The following is a 22311-nucleotide window of genomic DNA, read 5'->3' as shown; positions in this document are numbered from 1 at the left end:
AGAAAATGACTCTTCCTTAGAATGTAGTCATTCATTTTATTTTCGAGAGCCTTTGAAAACAAAATCAATATCCTTTCTAAAAAGAGATGTTGACAAAAGAAAGGCACGTACATAACTCACAAACAAATGTGACGAAATTAAACAGTGGTTAACCCGGTGGCCTAATGTCTGGTGATGCATTTGAATTGCTATGTGGAGCTTTGGGCTCAATTCTTCTGAGACCAGCAGGGGTTGGGAGCATTGCAGGGGAAGAGGGCCCAGCTCTGGGGAAAGTGGTATTGCACAAGAGCTACTGCCAGCCCTGCTATTGATTAAGAATCAGCCATGGTAAAATGGCAAAGGGAGTCCTTGCCATTTCCCCCCCACTGGATAAGAAGGATTCAGAAAGTTCATGGGTGCAGAGGGGACTCATTGGCCCATCTCATGTGGCCTCCTTCGCACCAGACCATGCAATTGGACCCAGTGTTGTTATTTTTGACCCTCACAGCGAGCCTGTTAATTTACAGTTGACCTCAGTCTTGTCTCCCAGAGCTGTATCTGGTCTTGATGTAGCCTGCCCATGCGGAAGAGGCTGCCCCGCTCCCTGCAAAGCCATCCCTGCTCGTTAACTGCTTTCACTGAAGTGGCAAATTAAGTGTATATTTTAGGTTCAACCCCCAGCCACTGGATCTCATTATGCCATTATCTGTGGGATTAAAGGCAATGGGCAAGTTGTAGCATCTTAGACTTTGTGACAGGGCAAGCAGGAGGTGCATTAGCTTTTGTCAGCAGGTGGCATAAGCTGCAGGTAACTTCACCAAGGAGGTAGTCCTCTCTCAACAGGCTTTGCAACAAAAATAGCAAGAAACAAGCAGGTCCCAAAACACTGAAAGCAGAGGCCTATTGCAGCTGCTGCACTTACACTAAAATCTTATTCGCTGAGATGAAACTGAAGGAAAGAAAGGAAAAAATAACTTCTCCTGAAGTGCTTGCAGGCATGGAAAGAGCCATTCCCCTGGGGTGATTTCATGTGCTGGCCATCCCTGCCTCTGCAGGAACGGCTTGGGCTGGCACGAGCAGGAATACTGGCATCTGGATTTCTCTCCAGCAGCGTAACAGGCAGAAAAAGCAGCTACCTGTTTAAAAAATAATGCTGGTATAACCCGGCAGAGGATCTTACACGCATCTCCCATTAGCAACAAGGCGAGCTGCGTGCAGGAGGAGGGCGGCTGGTCGCGAAATGCCTGTTGCAGGTGTCTGTGCTGGGAGAGGAGCAGAGCTCTCCCCACTGCATCGCTTCCTTCCTTCCGGGGCAGGACAAAGTGCCTTCCAAAGTAACCTGAGCCTTTGCTTCCAGGAGGTTGTGAGAGTCACTTTTTGCCTGTGACCTCAGCAGAAGGGGCTTCTTTAACTCCTCTGGTGATCTTGTTCTCTAGCAATACACAGCAAATGTGATGTTGCTCACTGACTCACTCATTACTTGATTGGCACATGGAAATGATTAGCAAGTGAGAGGAGTTTATAAGAAAGGGAAAACACCTGCCTGTGGTGGTTTTGTAGGCTCAGTGTCAGTAGAAGGGTTGTCTTAGCTATGGGGTGGCTTTGGGGCATTCTTTCCTCTACCCCTGGCATTGAAAATAGGAGCTCGTGGCATTGTTCCCTTCCAGAAGGCTACTGTGAGGCCTCCTGAGAGACTAGCTGCCAATCTGAGACTCACAGGTGAGTGGCTGTAAGGTGATCGGGGCAAAGTATTGAGTACACCTGTGGTAGTGTTTTGTTATAAAGGATCTCAAAGGTCAGATGTGTTGAGATGTATTTTTGTGCCAGTGAGGATGAGAAGCAGAGAGCAGGGCCCTAGGGAGATGCATTCCCCGTTGTGCAGAGGGTCCTCTACTTGTGGCTGTGGGGAAGGGTAATGTCCTGGGGGGGCTGAACCACTTGGGTCATGTGAGCTGGCAGTGCTTGGGCAAAAAGTATCTCAGCAGCAGAGATCTTTCCTGCTGCCACTTCTGAGGTGGGATTTTGTTTAGTCCCTCCTCGCTGCTGCCTGTCTGGTGTTGGGCGGTGGGTCCGGCCCATCAGCTCAGAGAGCCCCGCTGAGCTGTAAGCAGGTTGCAGTTGCTTTAATGTTATTGGATTTTGACAGATTAGGAGGTGAATCCTTTCGTGTGTTGGGGAAGCTTCCCAAATGCAGCTCTTTGAATTTATCTGAGTCAGCTATCTCCAGAGTGATTGCAGAGGAGTAAGCTAGGGATGACCTGTGACAGAGGGGACCATCGTAGCAGTAATAAAAATAATTCCTGCCCTTCACTAAATCCCTCAGTCATGAGACTGTATTAGCTGGATTCCATATGTTTTAATTAGGAATTATGTATTCTAAAGGAACCAAAATCCGATTCTAGTGGAGACATGATTACATATTTGTGATGGGTCCTCATTTCATCTGGCTTTTGTAGAGATACCAATACAGGTACCTGCTCTTGTCTGCAACCATATTTTAAAAAGTTTGATTAATCTGTGTTATTGATTTCTATTTTTTTTGTCTTCCCCTTCCCAACTGTGAAAAAATGTAATTCCCTTTCCAATGCAGAAATTGGGTCAGCAGATCCTAATGAAATAATCCTGGATAACAATGCACTGTACAAGGATCTACTTCCACTAATTAATGAATATTTTTTCTTTCAAAGTACTATCCTCTGCTTGCAGTGGACAGTGACTCCACCTTCAGCAGCACCTGTTTGTTGCATGTTTTACCACTTTTATTAATTGTCATGCCCTAGGTGGGAAGGTCAAATAGAAAAAAGCTTTTTGCCATGGTTCAGCTAATATGGATCATGCTGATATAATCCCTACCTGATTACAGTTATAAGCTCCTAAAACACTGGCCATAAGTGATAAAGACTTCCTTTGTGCTTCAGGGTGTAATCTGCGTCAAGCCAGTTTCAATAAGGATTACGTGCATCTGAAGTGTTGCTGAGGTTTTGAATAAAACTTATAAACAGAAAACAATAAAAAGCATGTCACATCTCTGGATTGGTGACACTACATCATGAAATCTGACCTGAAGAATGGCAGTATCACTCTGCTCATAAAAATACGATGTATGCTATTAAGCCAGACGCATAGTGAAAGGATGTATTTATTCTAGGCTATGATGCCATTAGGTCAACTTTGATAGTAACTCACTTTTATTTTGGTCTGAGGTATTAAAAATCAAACTGAAATGACAAGGGTGGGTTTGGGGTTTTGTGCTTTTGGATTTTTAGGTGTATGTATGTTCTTTCTTTTTGTTAAATATTTCATCCCCATGAGATGTGCATGTTGGAAGTTCAGTTTTGGAGCTTAAAATGGGATGATGAAATTGTGTGCCATGCTTCTGATGAGTAAAACACCTTAATTAAGAATACATAATGGCCAAATTAAGGATGCCTAGGATGTTATTTTGTATCCTTACTTTGTTTTTGTTGTTACTTTTGTTGGATTACCTAGGATGCAGGTAAGGATTTCTATATTGTATAAAACTCCCATATCTAAAAGAGTCATGCTGCACCATAACCGTTACTCATACTGGTGGTAAAGAGCTGCTTCAGTTATTCACAGTTTTCTCAGACCTGTCCTGGGGTCCAGTGACTTCAGCAAAATCGTTCTTCCCCTTGTATTCAATGAAACTTCCCCTCCAACCAGGCATTTGCTCAAGCCAGGACAAGCACAGGCAGCCCCAAGTACCCGTTCAGTTTTCTTCATTTTTTGGGGGACTGGTGGAGCCAGGGCAGAAGTTAGAGCAGTGCTGGAGCTACTTTAATCTGCATAATCAAGCACAGGCCTGGAAGGGGTTTTGCTACCTCCTTCAGCTGTTCCCTCTGCAGCCCTCCCTTAGGGCTTGGGCAGTTTAGGTAGTGCTCTGGGGCCGGGAAGCTGGAATGTGTGCAACAGCTGCTTTTCCTCTATTATAAAGGCATTTGAGATTTGACACAAAGTAAATTGTCCATTCAGAGGCTTGTGTTGCTGGCCCTGGTTAGCTGTTGCTGTAAAGCAGTAGTACTTTTTGGCATCCGATGCAAAAATCATGCGGCAGAATACATTTTAGATGTGATCCTGTGCCAAAGCTGTGGCAAAGCTGAAAAGCCTTTTTGAACAGTTTGCCTTTTGCTATTTCTATGGGATGCCCCAGAAATGCAGAACAAATCAGTGATATGCTGCAGATCACTGCTTATTCTTGGAAGAGCAGTCCAGTGGCCATAATCGTTCAGGGATTTGTTCTTGTGTTTTCTTTCTCTAAACCACTTCAGGATGTAAGAAACTGCGCTCGTGGCTCGCTGTCTGGCGGTTTTGGAGATAGGAAGTCAGTCGGGAGCATCCCCGATCCCTGTGCACTCGGGGCTCCTGGGCTGGCACACTGGCTACTCCAGCGTGGTGGCCCCTGCCCTCTCCTGCAGGATGCCAGGTTTTCAGAGACCCGCAGCACGTACCTCAGCAGTGAATTTGGCCTGAAGCATTCTGCTGCATGGATTTTCAAATCCCTGTCCTTGCCACCTGGAAAAAAACCCTGGAGAAATGGGAAAAACCAGCAAGCTCCAGCCTGGCCCCTGGGGCACCCTGGTGCCATGGAAGGGACAGGAACAAAATGTCTTGCCTTGGTTCTGAGAAATCGGAAAAATAAGTAATAAATATTCGGAGCAAGGGAGCTGTTCCCCAAAGACGCTGAGGGGCCGCGCACGGGGCGCGGGTGAGGCAGCTGTAAGCGTGCCCGCTGCTGTCACCCCGCTGGGCTTTGAAGCTGCCGGGACCGCGGGAGGGCTGCGGCGCTGGGGAAGCGCGGCGGATCCCGGTCTCTCCGTGCGCTCCGTCCGCAGCCGCCGATGGGGGCCTTCCCCCTCTCCTCCTTCGCAAGGCGCGTTCCGCTGCAACGGGACGGGGTCGGGCCCGTAGCGTGGGCGGCCGCCGCTCCCCGCCGCCATCGGCCCGCGGGAGCCGCGCCGGGGCCGGGCGGGAAGGCGCACGTGCCGCCCGCCGCCCGCCTCCCCTGGCGGCCGCGCCCCGGCCCCGCCCCGCCTCCTGCCGCCGCCCGCGCGGTGCGGGCCTGCCCGCGGCCCTCTGCGGCCCCGGCCGCTCCGCTGCTGCCTGCCAGCGGCTGGCGCGCGGGGCAGCCCCGCCGCTGCCCATTGGCCCGCCGCTCCGGCCAATGAGGCGGCGGGCTGGGGCGCGGCTCTCGCGAGAGCGGCGCGGGCCGGGGCGGCGGAGCCATGTTGCGGGCGGTCGCGGCGCAGCGCCTGCGGCGGGCGGTGAGTGCGGGCGGGGGCAGGCGGCGGGCTGGGCGGGAAGCGCGCGGGCCGAGGGGCTGCGGCCCGCTGAGGGGCCGGCCGCCGCCTGCGGCCGCCCCCCCCTCGCCGCCTGGGCCGCCGCACGCCGGGGCGGGGGTGGTGCGGGGCGGGGCCGAGGCGAGCCCGGCCGACGGGGCGTGCGGGACGCGAGCTCACCCGCCGCCCTCTGCGCGGCCCCGCACCGCGCCTGTTCAGAAGCAAAGTTCGCGCGTGGGTGCGAGCAAGCCGCGGCAGCGGAGCGGCGGGGGGCTGTCCTGTGGCGGAGGCCGGGGGAGCCGCCGGGCAGGCCGGCCGTCTCCGCCCCCCGCGCCGGGCAGGTGTCGCCCTCGCAGCGGCGCGGGGCCCTCGTTACCGCCGGCTCCGCGCACCGTCAGGAAGGCGCTGGCGGCTCCGGGCGCGGCTTTCTGCGGCTTTGAGAGGGCCCGGCGTGTTTCCCAGTCACCCGAGCGCAGCTGCGTAGAAGTGCGGTCCTGTAACTACCGCGGTCTGCGGACGACGCTGACGTGAACACTTGTTGCTTTTCCATATTGACCTTCATATTGCTCAGCGCGGGGGAGTGCAGGGCTTTTGGAGGCCGTTTGCTGCTTGGCATGTCATGCTGGCCATGTTACCAAATTTAACGACTAGGTGAACTCAAGGTTAGTTTGGGTAGATGATTCATAAAATGCCCTTGAATACCTGTTTGATCTTGTAGCATGCACTAGGAGACACTTAGTCCATTAGAACTGGGTGAAAAGAGCCCTTCTAAACCAGCTTTAAATCTCACAAGTTTCTTTTTGGGCTCTCCAAGCAAGGCTCATACAGGTATTACAGCCCTAAAATAGGAATTATGGATATACTAATCTGTTTCAGGTGCTAAGAATGGCTTCCAAGAAAAGCTAAGGCAGACCAGAGCATACATGATGTAGTTAATCTAGAAATTTTAACTGTTGTAATTATGGATGCATTTCAGTTATTGTTAGGCTGTAGGCATTGCAGAGCAAAGGTCTTTATGATCTCTGGACCTCATAGGACATACAGTACTGCTATGTAAATAATACTTTGCTCTCGTGATCACTGCACAGTTCAGTTTCACATTCTGGAAACACGAGGTCAGCTCCTTGTTTTTCAGCTATCTGCATCTAAACTCATAAGTTCATAAAATAAAGCAAATAAAACATTGTGCATGTCTTCGCTGTGTAGGTAACAATGTTGTCTGCCAGAGACGCAAAGCACGGTCCAGCACAGCTAACGCTTGTGCAGTTCAAGATTGAATAGTTTAGAGAAGAACAGGATGTGAGAGACAGGGAAGATTGGTGTTGCATAACTTAAAGATGGGAGGACTGAGGAGGAATACAAGACTGCAAATATACAAACAGTCAGTGCAGAGGATGGAAATGGAATAAGCCATCTAGTGAGTTCACTTCCAATAGTGTGTTGTCTGTATTTCAGAAAGCTCCGTTGCTTTGATTTTTTTATTAATGGTTTGCATGGGACGTATTTGGAAGAGTTTATTCTGCATTACATCTTTCTGTTGCTGCTTCAATTCCCTTGTAATTTTAAGTCTTTATTATGATTCCTAAATAAACCCTTTTAAAAAGTCTTCATTTATTCTGCTGTTCTTCACCACAGTTCCAGCTCCCTTTTCAGTTCAGGGAACTCCAGTGTTGTTTTTCTAGTTAGCATTTCCTGGAGTTAAATAGTTTCTCAGACCTCTTCTGTAGCCAGACCTGTACCGAGGTTCTATGAGAGGGTCTCTATGAGATACATAATTGCTGTTAAGCAGTTTAAAAATTTTAATTTCTGGCCAGTTTGCTTCTGCAATGAAGAAAATCAGCTGTTGAGATGACTTCATGGGTCCAGTTAGGTGCTTTTGTGTTGTAATTTTCTATTTCGGTTTCAGTTTCTCTGCAGAGGTTGGGAGACAAACAAGTTTCCTGGGTGAAGTTTCTAGCAGCCTATTTAATATTCATGCATATATGGAGTGTGGGGCCATACAGAACACACCTGCTGGAGCTCTTGCTGGAAAGACTTCTGGGCTGTCCCATCTTTTGTTCCTGTGTCTGCCATGTGTGTTACCTGCAGAGCTGATTTTGTAATTCCTGCATTACAACAAGTGTCCTTGGAGCAGGCCGCAGGCCTGGTTTACTATTGACTGTAAAGGCCACTGATCCCTGCCTGCACACCAGCTCACCAAGCAGCAAGCAAAGATTCACAGCGGTTTTGTCTGTGTTTTTTCCAGCTGTATGTTTTGTAACTTATAAGCAGCAAATCCGTATTTTAAGAAGCGCTGGGCCTGCTTGTGTGCTGTTCAGGTGACCTGTCTATGTGCTGGAAGACCCAATGTGTGTACAATTTGCATTGGTGTTGCTGTGAAGAGCAGGTCACCTGTGCAAATTGAGCGAGTACTTTGCGTAGATGGGGTGTTGTCCTCATGTAGGTTTATTTGTGCACATATACTGGGCATGTCCAGATTTCTAACGTTTTGCCAAAAACAGTAGCAGTGGGTAGTCTTGGTTATTTTGTCTGAAGTCTAGAAATTCTGGTATTATGCTTAAACTTCACATTCTGCTTGTAAAACGTTGCTGGATTTCTCAGGTAGGGAGCAAAGAGGCGCTTTGGGGAAACTCGAGATGATGGATTCAGTGAATCCTTTGGTGCTTTGCAAGTGGCTTGATGTATATGGCACATCTAGGCTAATCTTACCACCTTTCAGGCATCTGGAAGTCAGAGTCTAGGTTTGCTCTACAGTGAATGCTGAGGTGGTGGTGAGTTAGAAATTTCAAATGGTTTTCCTTCATAAATTTTTATTTTAGTATAAATTGAATTACTGTTGTCATCAGAGAGGAAATGAAGAGGTTTCTACTGTAAGGGGAACATGGGTGCGTAGCTTCAATTTATGTCTAAACTTTGGTGAAATAAATGTCCAGTTCTACTGGTTGCTGGCAGATGTGTTTGTAATTTACTGGCATGCTTAGAGAAGCCACTCGATTGCCCAGGTTTGTAGGATGTTTAACTGTAATTGATTTCTTTGGATAGCTTGATTTTTCCAGAGCTTTCCAGGAACCTTCTGTGGCACAAGTGCTGAGAGCTGTTTCCTCTTGAATTGTTCTTTTCAATAAATTGGTTGTTCTGTGTGTCTTATCTCTTGTGCTTTTTATCCTTGCTGTTAGCTGGTTACATTATATTCAACTTCCCTATTTTATCTAGGCTTCAGAGTAGGCATCCTGCCCGAGTACAGGTGGAGAAATTAGGTCAGTGAAATAATGAGCTCTTCTCGCCCATGCGCAGCTGGACAAGTTAGTGCATCAAAATAACTACCTGTCCTTTTCATTGGCTTACTGCAGATTCTCAGTTTTCACATGTGACTGGATGAATTACCCTCTGCTTTTACTGCAGAATCCCGATTACAACAAACAAAATCAGTTTGTTTTGGTTTTGTTTACTTAAAAAAAAATTTACATGTGTTGGTATATTAAAAAATTCAGACTCACATAGGAATCTTATTTGTCATCCAGTATTTTTACACAAGATCTAGAATGTGACTTTTATTTTAAATCTGGTCTTGTCTTTTTGTTCAGAAATGTGATGCATGTAGGTATAAAGTGACCCTCTGGTGTGTGGTTCCCACAAATACAAAATGTGGGATTGTCAGTTTAGAAATAATACCTAGTTATAGTGCTGTAATATCCAGTCTGCTCAGGCAACATCCGTTGCTCTTACTCTTTTTTGGCTAAAAAAAAAATATTTCTCAGTTTATTCTAGAATCGTTTGACAGAATGATGTAGAGCTCCCATGGTGGTGCAGTACTTAATTTAGGGAAAAGATCGTAATATGGTCAGAATTAAGTGTGTTTAAAATGCATGCAGCTCCCTGCAGAAATTCAAAAACTTCAGACTTTACCCTGTGACATGACTAGAAATCCTAGGAAAAGTGGGCTTTTTGCCACAAAACCATGGATTTATTTTTCAAACGGTGACTGAAATCTTGTAACTTTTATTGCAAACGATGTATGAAACAATAAAAAATATGGTGTCTGATCTGTATTGAAAATAATTATTTTATTAATTATTATTTTTATTATTATATATAATTAATAGTTACAATAATTATTAACGAAAAATTGTTACTGGCAATTGGCTTCAAATGATCCTAGAATCTTTCATCATAACAAATAACGAAGTGTAAATGATGAAGTGCAGAGCACTTTTACAAGAATCCTTACTGTTTTAATCAAAATGACAAATTACAATACTGATTCTGCAAAAAGTTATCATCGTATTTTTATTTTTACACTGTGATTAGCTTCAGGGACGTGCTCAGGATTTGCTTTCTCTGTGTGAAGTTTTTAGCGTGTTGGTAGGCTTTGTGTGACTGAAGTCCATGTCCAAATTCTATTTGGACTCTCAGATTTTCTGAAGCTCTTTTTACTAGTTTAAGTGGTGGGTAAGTACCTATTTGGCATGAGGGGATACGGGGTCAGAATGCATGTCTAAAAAAGGTAGTATCTGGCTGTGCAGTCTTAAGTGTTGTGTTAGTATTTGTGCCTTGGTCATATTAATGAATGTATTTTGTTTTCCGTGTGTTCCATGTTACATTGATCATAACTTGATCTTGATAGCTTGGTGTAGGCTTTGTGTAGGATAAACAAAGACTTGAAGGATGATACTCGCATTCCCACCCCAAACGTTTTCCTTACCCTAGTATTAATCTTGGAGGAATAATGCTTTTTCCAGGTTCACCTGAAAATTAGAGAAGAAAGTCTTAGAGCTCAGAATATTTTGGTTTGGTTTTGTGGCAGTTCTTTGTCGTTTTTCTCTTCACCCCCACCCCACATTTCATTTTTGCTTTAAAGTCTGTGTGTGGATTCTTTATTGGTCAGAATTATTTATTTAAGGAACACTGAATTGTGGTGGTAGACAAACTGATCAAGTGTCAAATGTTTTAAGGGGAAAATAGAAAAAAATGAACCTGTTGTTATCAACAGTTCTGTTAGTGTTTTCAGACTCTGAGCCTTTTTGCTACTTAAGTGTCATCCTGCCACTGCATACAATTTCGCCTTTATACATAACTAATGAAAAAAGTGTGCTGTAGGTAGATTTTGGCTAAAACCTATAGTAAAAAACAAAAAAAACGATGACCACAAAAAACCCAAGTAAGTATTTATTTGCTACCCTCAATTTTTCTTGTGTCTTAGTGTTGCTGGTTTAATCTTTAAGGTACTTAATGAAATTGATCAACTGAGCTTGAATGTAATGTATTAAAATATTTTTCTTAATATTGTTCAGTATTTTCCTGTGGAAGTTTTAGGTTAAACACAGCATGTTAGAGATATGCTGAAGTCAAGCAAGTTTATACCTTTTCTTAACACCTACTTAATAAAAATTATCTAGATTTAGCCTGTTTTGTTTGACAGCAGTGTTTTACAGTTTGTATAATTGATAACTCTCTGCTCTTAGGAACAGTTTTTTGCTTAAATGATAAGTATCAAACTCCTCTCTCCTTCTCTCTATTTCTTTCTTTAAAGGGATTGCTGCTCCAGAGGTTTCAGAGTACATTAGTCATAGCAGAACACAACAATGAGACTCTTACACCCATTACACTAAATACTGTCACAGCGGCAAAAAGCCTTGGAGGTGAAGTTTCTTGTTTAGTAGCTGGTACCAGCTGCGACAAGGTAGGAAACGCTATTTTCATATGAATGAAATAATGAATGCGGTGAAACACTTGGTAGCATCTTGGTCCGCCTGAAAAATAATCTGTAGTGAAGAGAACTATGCCAGGAATCGCTAATCTGCCAGAAATGTCCTGCGTTTGAACTGCTTCTCTTCTGAAGTGAAAATAGATTTCATTTCACAAGGGAGAATATCAGTATCATCTGTTACAAGCTTAAGTGAGCAAATTTTTATAGGACCAATTAACTTCTAAAATAATATTTCCCTGTAAAGTTTCAAAGACAAACATAGCAGTGCTAAGAACTTCGAAAAAAACTTGCACTTTTTCAGATGGCAACCAGCAGAAGTGAAACAGGACAGTGACAAATAGGGCTTCTGAGCATCTTGGGTTTACTAGCCAACTAGTAGCGTAGTAAGAGTGTTTGCAACCTACAATTCTGAAATCAGTGCTGCTTGACTTTGTCATATAGGTCACGTCTTAAAAAAGTTTCTTGTAAGTTAACTGTTTTATTGTTAGTCTAAATTTTATGTGCAAAGTCTAGAGACAATATAGTTACTACATTAGTGATACTTTGATTCCAGCATGATGTACTCGTTTGAACAGTAAATGTAGAAATAATTATGCCTCGTATTTCTCATAGTAGGCTCTTGTTCATGGATTGTTATTCTGAAAGCTGTCTGTAGTATCTTATGCAGGAGGCATACTTAGGGCAGCTAATTCACAAATAGGTGGAGAAACCTCAGTGGCTATTCTAAAGTGAGACCCAGGTGTTCTGAGGTGGAGACCCAGAGGCAAATACTTATCTAGATCAAGAAAATGGAAAAAAATATTTAATTTTGCCTGATGCGTTAGCCTTTGATCTTTCCTTATTCTTTGGCACTCACATAGTAGAAGAATGGATTGGGAATTTTTTTTTGTGTCTATTTGGCAACATATGTCATGGTGGGAAAAAGTACTTCACAAAAAATGAAGGTTTGCAGTTTTTTAAAAGTTTCTTTGTAAGAATCTGAATTGGTAGAACAAGAGAGCCATTTACTCAAGCAGATACTCTGTAGCAGCTATTATGGAATTGTTATTTATTTCCTTTTGTTAATTTTTGAGGGTAAACTGATACTCAGCAAACTCAGTAAAACTGCGCTAGTCCTGGGACAATGCATGTGGTCTCCAGACACTGCTGTCAGTCCTCTCTGATCTGCAACAACCCTTTTATCATTGAAACGTCAGTTCTGCAAATTTAAAAGAAAAAATGCATAAATACAGAATTGACAATATACATCACATCAGTAGGCAGAGAGTCAGCTGCAAGCAAAAGATGGCTCCTAAAATTTGAACAAAGATCACACCATCACCATACTTCTGTATTTGCATTGTATGTGTGATAGATATCAACTGATTTAAAAAGAAAGTAGGATTGGTTTCTTGATGATTTTATCAGAATACTGAGCAGTAATCCTCAAGTGTGATTGTTATCGGCTGTTGTAATAAATCATGAGATCATTGTGTAATCCTGCATACAGGAGGCAAGCTTTCCTGTGTTTGATTTGCTTTGCAGTTTTCTTATCCACAGAATTAATTTTCATTATCCCATAAGGCACTATGCTATGAGTCAGAACATACACATTTTGTTCCATCAGGTTTGTTCTGCTTTCGAAATTCACATACTTTTGTGTTCCAGTTTGAACTGATCTATAGGCTGTGAGCTCTTTGCAGCAGGGACTCTCTCATGTTACTTGGTTGTGGTGCCTGTTATAATACAAACTAATAATTCATTTGTAATCATAGGTAGCACAAGAACTCAGCAAAGTGCAGGGTGTTGCAAAAGTTCTAGTGGCTCAGCATGATGTGTACAAGGGATTTCTAGCAGGTGAGAGTTGTTCTTACCTATTGATAAAAATAATGGTATTTATATTTGTGATTGAGAATAAGATAGTTGTAAATTTTGAGCAATGTATTTTTATCCTCAGAGGAGCTGACTCCCTTGATTTTGGAAACTCATAAAAAATTTAATTACACCCACATTTGTGCTGGAGCATCTGCCTTTGGGAAGGTAAGTAGATCAAAGTGCATAAAAAAAGAAAATGTCTTGTAGAAAAGAGACACGTGTCTGAGAGTATGAGTCAAAGACCTGAGAGAGGTCAGCTGTGGACAGTTTCAAATTTTCAAAAAATGTTACAGTAGTTCACTTAAGAAGTCATTAGTTAGAAACACTGATTCCTGTCTGAGTTTTATTATGGGCTGACTTGGACAAAGGAACAGTATGGTAGAAATATAATATTTAGTGGTAACCAGCTAGTTCTGTGTATACAAGGCAAAATGTGCAATAACACAAAATAGATTAAGTGATCTGAAAGCATTATGAAAATTGTAAGGAGAAGTACAGTAAATTGAGATGAAAAATGTATGATAGGCGGATTGAAATGAAAGTGCGCAGACATTGGAAGCATGTGTCTTTGGAGAAGGGGAATTGCTGCTTTGGTGTAGGTCATGTACATTGAAGTGTCTGTAAATATATATGAATAACACAGATCCAAGTCAGCCTAGCCAGGATGTTTTTAAATGAAAATACAGTTTTTCAAAACTTATTTTTTAAGCAGTGTGTTTTTAAGTACACAGGGAGCCTCAGTACTAACAATCTGGTCAATGTTGCGGTGCAGCTAAATTAGAGGAAAAAGGATACTTGAGAAATCTTGCCGATGTAGGATGAATAATGACATCAGCCTTCCATCTGACTACTTTCACTTCCAATCGATATCAATCAGTATACTTGTTATTTTGTTAAGAGAAATCTTTACATACCTTAAGACTTAGCGTTTTTTAATTTTATCTTTTATTTTTGATCTGCAGTATCTTAGTAAAGGTTAATAGCTTTTGCTTGAAAGCTTGTGCTTCCATTTTTGAGTGCTTGATGTGAGTAAAGATTTCAGAAGTGGGCCCTTTGTGTTGTACCAAAGTGGGGTGGGTGGCGGGTAAGCAAAGCTCTTGCTATCATTAATTTCTTAATGATTTATGTTGCTTTTTATCCTCCTTCCCATTCGTAAAGGTGCTAAGTAATTTCCCAGTGTCAATTTCAGAGCAAGAGAATATTTGAATATTAATTTTTAAAATAAATTTTTTTTGGCTTTTGGGGGGTGAGTGTGACTTTTGGGTTTTTTTCCTATTGTCTCTGGTAAGTAGCTTACAAAAATGCTTTTTTTTTTTTTTTTCCCCCTTGAAGTGCTAAGAACTCAGCAATCCGTAATTGTCAATTTTCAGAGTAAATTGCATCTATATTTATTTTTAAAGTATTGAAGCAAATAAGCCTCCTAATTTAAGATATTAAATTAAGGGTTTACTTATGGTAAGTCACATAAAATGTCTAATGTTATTACAATAATGGGATTTTATTTGGCTGCTAAAGCTAAATGAGTAGCCCTACAAAAATCTTACAGTTGTATGTGCCTTCTTACTTACAGACAGCATTATATGAAGTGAAAATCAGGACAGCAGGCATTTTTTTATTGACCATGTGAATTTTACTTAGCATTTACTTTGCTAACTTTTAATCTTTGACTTCTAGAATCTTATTCCCAGAGTGGCTGGCAAACTTGATGTTGCCCCTGTTTCTGACATTATTGAAATTCAGTCACCAGACACTTTTGTGAGAACTATCTATGCAGGTGGGTAATCACAGAAGGTAAGTGGTATTTGTGCAATAATGGACCCAACATTGATAACTCTTCTACATAACTCTGTTGCTACAACCTTGGAATATGACAGGAATTCTCACTTTATAATATGAATTGCTGTGGTTCATAAAAATGAAACCTGGTAATGGACATGATGCTTCATGTGAGAAAAGCAAGTGATCCTAACAGCTTTCAAGTGAGAAAGCAAGTAATCCTAACAGCTTTGGTACTGTTCAGTTAGAAACCAGGTCTGTTGCTTTAATTAATAGTATTTGGTAATGTCCTTTATACATACAGCATTTCTTTGGTAATTTACTTCGGATCAGATTTTGTAAAATGTAAGACATTAATTGTCCAACTTTATTTAATATGACTAGCATTAATTCTGATTTAAGATACCACAGGGTTATTTTTCCTAATTATGAAGACATTGAACTAATTATTTACAATATTTCATGAACTTAATTTGCAATTCTTTTTTCAGTCTTTTTTCTCTAATGCTTGTCTGACGCTGTGTTTTAATTTAGGTATGAGCTTACTAGCTTGTGTTTCTTAATTTTACTGTACAAGATTGTACCAATGTGGTATTACATTTTGAGTTGCATTACCAGAATGTGGTTTTGTGTTGCACTTTTAAGTTGCTTCCCAGGAATTCAGTTTCAAGATGACTTTGTTTATGAATAGCTGGTGTTGCAGCTTTTTTCTTTTTTAGTGTTCCCTGCAGCCTCCAGTGTGAAGTAAATACTTTGTAGTATATATTGTTGAGAGAAACACAATCCCACAGGTACTTGGGGCAGGCCTCGTTCTCTTCTGTTCTGATGAATTCATACAACAGGATAAAACATCTACTTTGAATTATACACACTCTTCATGTTTAAAAATGACACTTTCAACGTTGGGTTGTGGCCCCCTGCTTCTGAAATTTAAAAGCTCATTCGTAAGAGATTATTTGAATGCTCTATATCCTTCAAATATAGAAGATTTGTTATCATACTTGGAAACACGAAGCTAAAAAGTTAAATTACACTATTTGTAATCTATGTTTATTAAGTGCCAAGGTTTCATGTTTTTTAGTCATCTAAAACTGCAATTTTGGGAAGTAACTTTCTGAATGTTGTCTGTTCTAGTAGAACTGCTGATGTGTTTCTGACACTAACTTTATTTGCTTTTTAAAAAGCGTAGTATGTCTGATTATCTTCTTCACAAGTATAATGTGGGCTTTTTGTTTGTTTAGGAAATATTCTTTGCACCGTGCAGTGTGATGAAGCAGTTAAAGTATTTACTGTACGGGGAACTTCTTTTGAGGCTGCACCAACAAGTGGAGGTAGTGCCAGTTTAGAAAAGCGTGAGTATTTGTTTTGGTTGTTTGTTGTTTCATGTAATAGAGTTGGTTTTGCTCACTGCATGGTGATGTTTTGCAGAAGTATGTATCAAAACAAACTGATTGCTATAACTGTGTACCTTTATGCTTTTAATACAGATACTTGCACTTTTTAGTGGTGTCTAGTAAGGGAAGATATGGTTTATCTGCTCACTTGCTACTTCTTCTTTGACCAGAAACTGGGATTATTTGTACTGAAATCTGTGCCTCTTTCACTTGCTGCTTAATCCTCGAGAATCTTGACACTTTTCCTTTTTTAACTTACAGCTGCTTGAGTGGCCAGATTGGTGTTCAAAGCAAGATTGAGCAAAAATAAAACTGACTGGCTATGCACAGTTTTGGTTTATAATTGGTCATATTTCATTTGAGATAGGTTATTACAGTGTCTAGCTAAATTAGTAGCAGTTTAAATTGATTCGAGAACACCCATTTGTTGTTTCAGATTGGTTTTAACTAAATTGGTTTAATTTATTATTTCAATGAAGCCAGTGTAGCTTTGATAGTAAGAGAAATCCAGTTACAGAATCACAAAATAGTTGAAGTTGGATGGTACCTCTTGAGATTTAGTCCAACCCCCCTGGAGCAGTAGATTGCTCAGGACTATGTCCAGTCAGGTTTGGTCTGTCTCCACAGATGCAGACTTCTAAACCACTCTGGGAAACCTGCTCCAGTGTTTGATCACCTCTACTGCTTTTTGCTGTGGGCCTTTTCATGACTGTGCTGTAAATGCAGCAGAGGCGATCGATCATTAGTAACCTGCTGCACGAGTGTGTTCATCCCAGTCCTCGTGCTTTTTCTCTGTGGCTTAGTACCTGCCCCTGAACCATCCTGTATTTCTTAACATCTGGATGTTAGGAAACGAATGCTGCTTGGTACTTGAGTAGTGTATTGCACTGTCATTGCACTGCTTAATTGGCTTGTTTGCCTGTCTTAAGAACCACACTTACTGTGCTGGGTTGGTATCAATGTATTACTTACACAACAGACCTTCATTTTAGTGCAGTTTGTACTTTAGGTTACTTAAACACAACTAATGACAGAGGCTTATAAGTCAGAGCCACAGAGCTATTACTTACAGTAGTTAAAAGCTTGTGGTAGAATTGGTTACAGAACTGAGCTTTTGCATTAAGTTTAAGCTGAAATTTACGAGGTTGAAAATACAGGCTTTATCCTTTGTCTTGTGGATGTTTTTCTTCTGGGCAATGCAGTAACCCCTCCACCGCCTGTTGGTTTGTCTGAATGGATTGAGCAGAAGTTGACAAAAAGCGATCGACCAGAGCTTACTAGTGCAAAAGTGGTCGTATCAGGTGGTAAGTAGATAATACTAAAACTGTGTAATGTCGCATTGAAGTAATGGTACATCTTGATTAAATAATATCTATAGCAGAACCCTATAATGTGATACATTAAAAAAAATACTATGATGTAATTCTGAAATAGGGCATAGGGGCCAGTGGGAATGCACCTAACATGTTTGTTTTGTGAAGAAGCAAAACATGAGTTTAACATATGCTAGTAGGCTTTTTAACAGCATTGTCATATTTGTGAGTCCCTGTGAAATTAGAGCAAAATGAAGTGGTTTTAGATCCAAATCTGTCATCATTGCTAAGCATTACGGGCAGTCCAAAAATTAGTAAGTAATGGCTTTAATAATATCAAAAATCATTGTTTGTATTCTGCTCTTCAGGTATGAAGTGATGGGCTGTAATTTTTACTGTAAGCCTGTGGCTAAAAAATTATTCCTTAGCTATCCCAATACAGAGTTTTGTACCTAAAGCCAGCAGAGGGAGCACAAATTGGTAAAAAAAAAAAATCCCATTTCCCCGATTTCAGAGAATGATCTTGATGGTGCTGTGTGCAGGAAGTAAACTAGGCAGTGGTGTTGGTTTATATGCATGAAATAATATTAATTGCAAGACAAAAGCTAAATCTCCAAAAGTTAAATACTTTTATTTAAATATTTAGTAACAGATCCAAAAATACTCCATGCAAGCATATATTTGTGTCTTTGCAAGCACAAATACTCATACAGAAAATATGTAGGCAATAAAAAAAATCTTAAAGCAAATTATGTTCTTTATGTTTTTTGTTCTTAACTTTTAAGGGAGAGGCTTGAAGAGCGGTGAAAATTTTAAATTGTTGTATGATCTTGCGGATCAATTACATGCTGCAGGTAAACTTGTTTTGCTCCATGTTGTTTGTTTTTTTTTTTAACCCTGGTTATTATATTTCAAAGGTCACATTAAAAACAATGTTCATCTTAAGGCTTTTATTTTCATGTCTCAGTCAAATTCTTAACATCCTTTTACTGTACTTGTAGATAAAGTTTTATCTTGTCCTTGTGGTCTTCTGTGTATTTAAGTGCCTGTCTATGGAGCAAAATACTAAACTCTAATATTTCCTGTCCTCAAATCTCCAGAACACAAGCTCACAAACGAAAAGTGAAGTTGTATAAATTAAAAATTGGTCCTAGCTTACTCTGAAGAACTGATATTTTCTTCATACATCATTATATACTACTCCTTTACTGAATCCCTTTCACAGCTCTTGTAGTCTGAGTGGCTCTGTCTTTTTGTTATGCTTTTGTATGAACAGGAGGAAACTCACCATGTACAGTGTTTCAGCAAAATATTCTAAGGAAAGGTTGAAAGAGAAGGAGGAACTGTTTGCATTAACATTTTAACTACATTAGTTTTAGATTTCACATGTAATAATAGATTTACAGTTCTACATGAATGGCTTTGTTCTTAAATTGGTGGCTTCACTAACTAAACATCTATGTGGCATTTTCAAGTTTACTTTGATATTTTTCTTCACTATGCCTTTTGAGCTCCACAGCAGTGTAAGATGGCACATGTGTTCAGTTCAAACTTGGAGGAACATTATGGGAAGGCATTTATGGGAAAATCCTCTTTTGACAAAGCAACAAGAGAAAATAATGGCAATATGCCAGACTGAAATCCTTGGTTTAAAATATATGGCCCTTTGGTGCTGGGAGTGAGGATTTCCTGTTGCTTATGAAGTGCATTAGCACTTAGTGTTTGGAAGTTTCAGCCAGTGGTATAGGGAGGGATTACTATAAGAGCTTTTAAGAGGGAAGTTTCTAAATACATGCCCTTACAGTGTGGGACTCTTCAGTAAAATACGTGTGCTTTTATGGTGATAGAAATTTGGCTCGCTAATATTTTAAAAGAAAACATTGGAAATATTTTCTTTCAACTAGTTGGAGCTTCCCGTGCAGCTGTTGATGCTGGCTTTGTTCCTAATGACATGCAAGTTGGACAGACGGGCAAAATAGTAGCACCAGTAAGTATGGAAATATCTTTCATACAAGAGCTGTGATGTTTTCTAGCATACATTTTCCTTCAAATCAAACTCTTAGAAATGAGCTAAGTCTTAATACTGAACCTAACAGGAAAATCTTAGTGTGCCCATTGTCATAGTGTCACTTGACTATGCATTTACAAAACTACAGCAGCAAGCTGTGATGTAAAGCTCTATTTTGGGTCAGTCGGAAGGGTTCTGCAGGCATTTTTGTCAGAGGTTTTGTGTGCTGGATTTTTTTATAGTTGCCTGTACTGAACCTTTTTTCGTTTTCTAACAGTTATTGTTGATATGCTGAAAGATGTCATTGCCAGCATAAAATTGAAATTATTGCTATGGGAAGAGCGTTTTTTCATTTTTTTACAGGTGATGATTTTTATTTTAAGTTTTGGTAACTGTAACTGGATTATTGCATTACATTCTAAGTAAAATTTTTGTAAGAAATGAAACTGCAAGAAATTTAGGAGGTAAATAATCGACAGGTTGGCTGCTGTAGAGTGAAATACCAAGGGTGTACTCTTAGGAGTGGTTTAATGTTGGGAAATAACATGCTGCATATCTTTTCTGCTATGCATCCTGATGCCACAGGGGACTGATTTCTGTCCCTGTGTGTCTTTGGATCTGGGGGGTGGCTTTCTGTCAGGTAGGAGTCTACTTTTGTTGTTCCTTTTGACCTGAGGAAATGTGGGGAAGTGGTAGACCAATAAAGCACACTTCAGCTTTAGTAAATTGAGTAAATAAGAAGCTGAACATGTAGCTCATCTCAAGTGGGGGGTAGAATGTGTGCTAGCATGTACTGAGGTACGATGTCATGGTCATGAGTAAGGAATGGTGATGAAGAACATGGGCAGGTGTGGCAATCTGTCATATGTACACTTTGAGCTACATAATCAAGTAAATGTTTAACCTTTCAGTAAGCAGGTTTTTTTGCGTGTGTTACGGCGATGGAAGGTACCAAAGAGCAACTTTTTACTTGTTAATGGCTTAATGAGACCAGTAAGGGAGAGTGAGCCGGACCTTAGCAGAGAAACTTGTCTTACTTCAACTGCTGCATTTATAAAACCACAATAATTGAACAGTAAAAAGCTGTACATGTCCAAAGCCATGACAGGATCTGAAATGTGTAGTCTTTGTACCGTTAAGAGCTGCAAATTTGAGAACTTCAAACCATGACCATTACTTTTCCAGTAATACATCCAGCAGAATAGAGCAGTACTTGAAGATACCAAAGACAGGAGCTTGTGATTCCTGGAGTCTGTTGTCAGTTCTGCTTGCTGGGTTTTCTTGGACAAGATACTTCATGATTCTAAGTTCTTCTGTCTTGAAATATGGATAGAGATGTTTGCTGCTCTTGTTTTCAGTCCTTATCAGAGGCCATCTGATAGCCCTGTAGGCCTAAATGGAGCTATTTCTAGGCACAGTAATGTTTTACCTGTAAATCTATATGATAACCAACTGCTACAAAAAGCAGCTTCTGAGAAATAGACCTATTGACAAGACTTAAGGTCCATCTGGTTGCATAGTGTCCTTCCAAAATCTTGACAGCAGTGATAGTAACCTCTGCTGGGCCAAGAAATTGTGAGGCTTTACAGATTATAAATGCGACCCTAACTCTTCTTTCTGGCGATGTCTTTTGTGCATAGTATGCAATTACTGTTTTTTTGGACATAGTTCAGGACAGCTGTAGCTCTCAGCGTAACACTTCCTCTTTGCTAAAAGAACATTCAGATTTAAATATAATGCCCATTCTTTTGATCATGCATTAGGCATAAGGCCCAACATACTGCAGCTGTAGGTTTCAGCAGGCTAATCAACATTAATTCGGTAAGTGCAACTGCAACATACATGGAAATTGCAGGTTCTGAAGAAGGCAGAGTTGGTTGTCATAAGGAGGCAGTCTTCAGCTGGTTGTTGCATACCCAAACCTTTGAAAACCAGGGAGTGAGCTGAGTGTCACTTAACTGCGTACTTTGAAAGGGCCCGAGATGAGACTGGCCATCCTCAGTTCTTCACTACCCACATATCCATTAGTGAAGTGGTGAATGCTAATTTGAAGACAGCTCAGCTCTGGTTTGTGTGTCTTGAGGCTCAACAATGAGCATTCTTTCCACAGTCAAGGGCATATAAACAATTATGAAACGAAAAACTAGGTTTTGATGAAGATACAGTGCTATAACTTGTCACAGATGGCTTGTAGCAGCATGTGGAAATCATAAGAATATACAGCCACATCATAGGATCACGTCAATGTCACCGTTGTCATCTTCTTCTAGAAGATTGTTAAAATAGCCCTTAGTCAGTCAGGACTGAGTAATGAATGTTTAACTATGGTGTCAATAAACGATCCTCACTGGCACAATCACATGGTGCTACATCTTTTTGTCAGCAGGCTGATGCATTTCTCTCTCATCTCCTTTCTTAACAAATATTAAGTAGAGAGTTATGGAGGGTACTGAAAACTATATGCCCCTTCTTTCAAATTGTTCAAATATTTATTCTTAAAATATATACAGGGACAGCATACAGTGGCTTAGAAGTATCAAAAATATTTTATCTTAATTGTAAGGAGAGGTGGAAGTTGAATTGATACGAAGCCCTCAGAGTTGCCAACTATAGAGGAACTGATTTTTCAGTGTGCTGGATGGGTGTCTTAAGTATGAGGCAGTTTAAAGCTGCATATTCTTACTTTTCATTCCTAATTCTACTTCACCATCTTTTTGGTTCTTTAGCTAGAAAATTATTATGTGCAGTGGAAGATAGAATTCACTTAATGAAGAAGTAGAACAAAACTTTCTTGTTCACGTCAAGATTATACTAGCTATTTTAACAATTTTCTAGAAGATGGCTGCTTCTTTTTCCTATGAGGTATGCTCGATATCACTAGTTCAGGGAGAGCTCATGATGTTTTATCTGGAAAATTGCAAGGCAGCTTTGTACATTGGGTAGTTGTATTAGCTGAGACCTGGGGTTTGTGTCTGGTTTTGAA

General features: G+C 40.9%; 1 protein-coding gene and 1 long non-coding RNA gene across 2 annotated transcripts in view; both read left to right on the top strand.

The window, feature by feature from the left end:
• The first annotated feature begins 5168 nt into the window (after positions 1-5168).
• Positions 5169-22311, top strand: part of ETFA (electron transfer flavoprotein subunit alpha) — a 30887-nt gene continuing 13744 nt past the window's right edge. Inside the window, exons 1-9 of the mRNA XM_040600512.1 lie at positions 5169-5261; positions 10807-10956; positions 12738-12819; positions 12920-13002; positions 14512-14611; positions 15855-15965; positions 17210-17311; positions 18106-18174; positions 19225-19307. Of these exons, the coding sequence (XP_040456446.1) occupies positions 5223-5261; positions 10807-10956; positions 12738-12819; positions 12920-13002; positions 14512-14611; positions 15855-15965; positions 17210-17311; positions 18106-18174; positions 19225-19307 (819 nt within the window). The 5' untranslated portion in view covers positions 5169-5222. The remainder of the gene's footprint in view (positions 5262-10806; positions 10957-12737; positions 12820-12919; positions 13003-14511; positions 14612-15854; positions 15966-17209; positions 17312-18105; positions 18175-19224; positions 19308-22311) is intronic.
• On the top strand, positions 5346-8416 carry LOC121091179. The gene is made up of 2 exons (XR_005828864.1): positions 5346-5938; positions 7183-8416. It is a non-coding gene; the product is annotated as an uncharacterized LOC121091179 (long non-coding RNA).

Source organism: Falco naumanni, chromosome 7, assembly GCF_017639655.2.
Source record: "Falco naumanni isolate bFalNau1 chromosome 7, bFalNau1.pat, whole genome shotgun sequence".
NCBI lineage: Eukaryota > Metazoa > Chordata > Aves > Falconiformes > Falconidae > Falco > Falco naumanni.
This window is presented reverse-complemented; position numbering and strand designations above follow the sequence as displayed.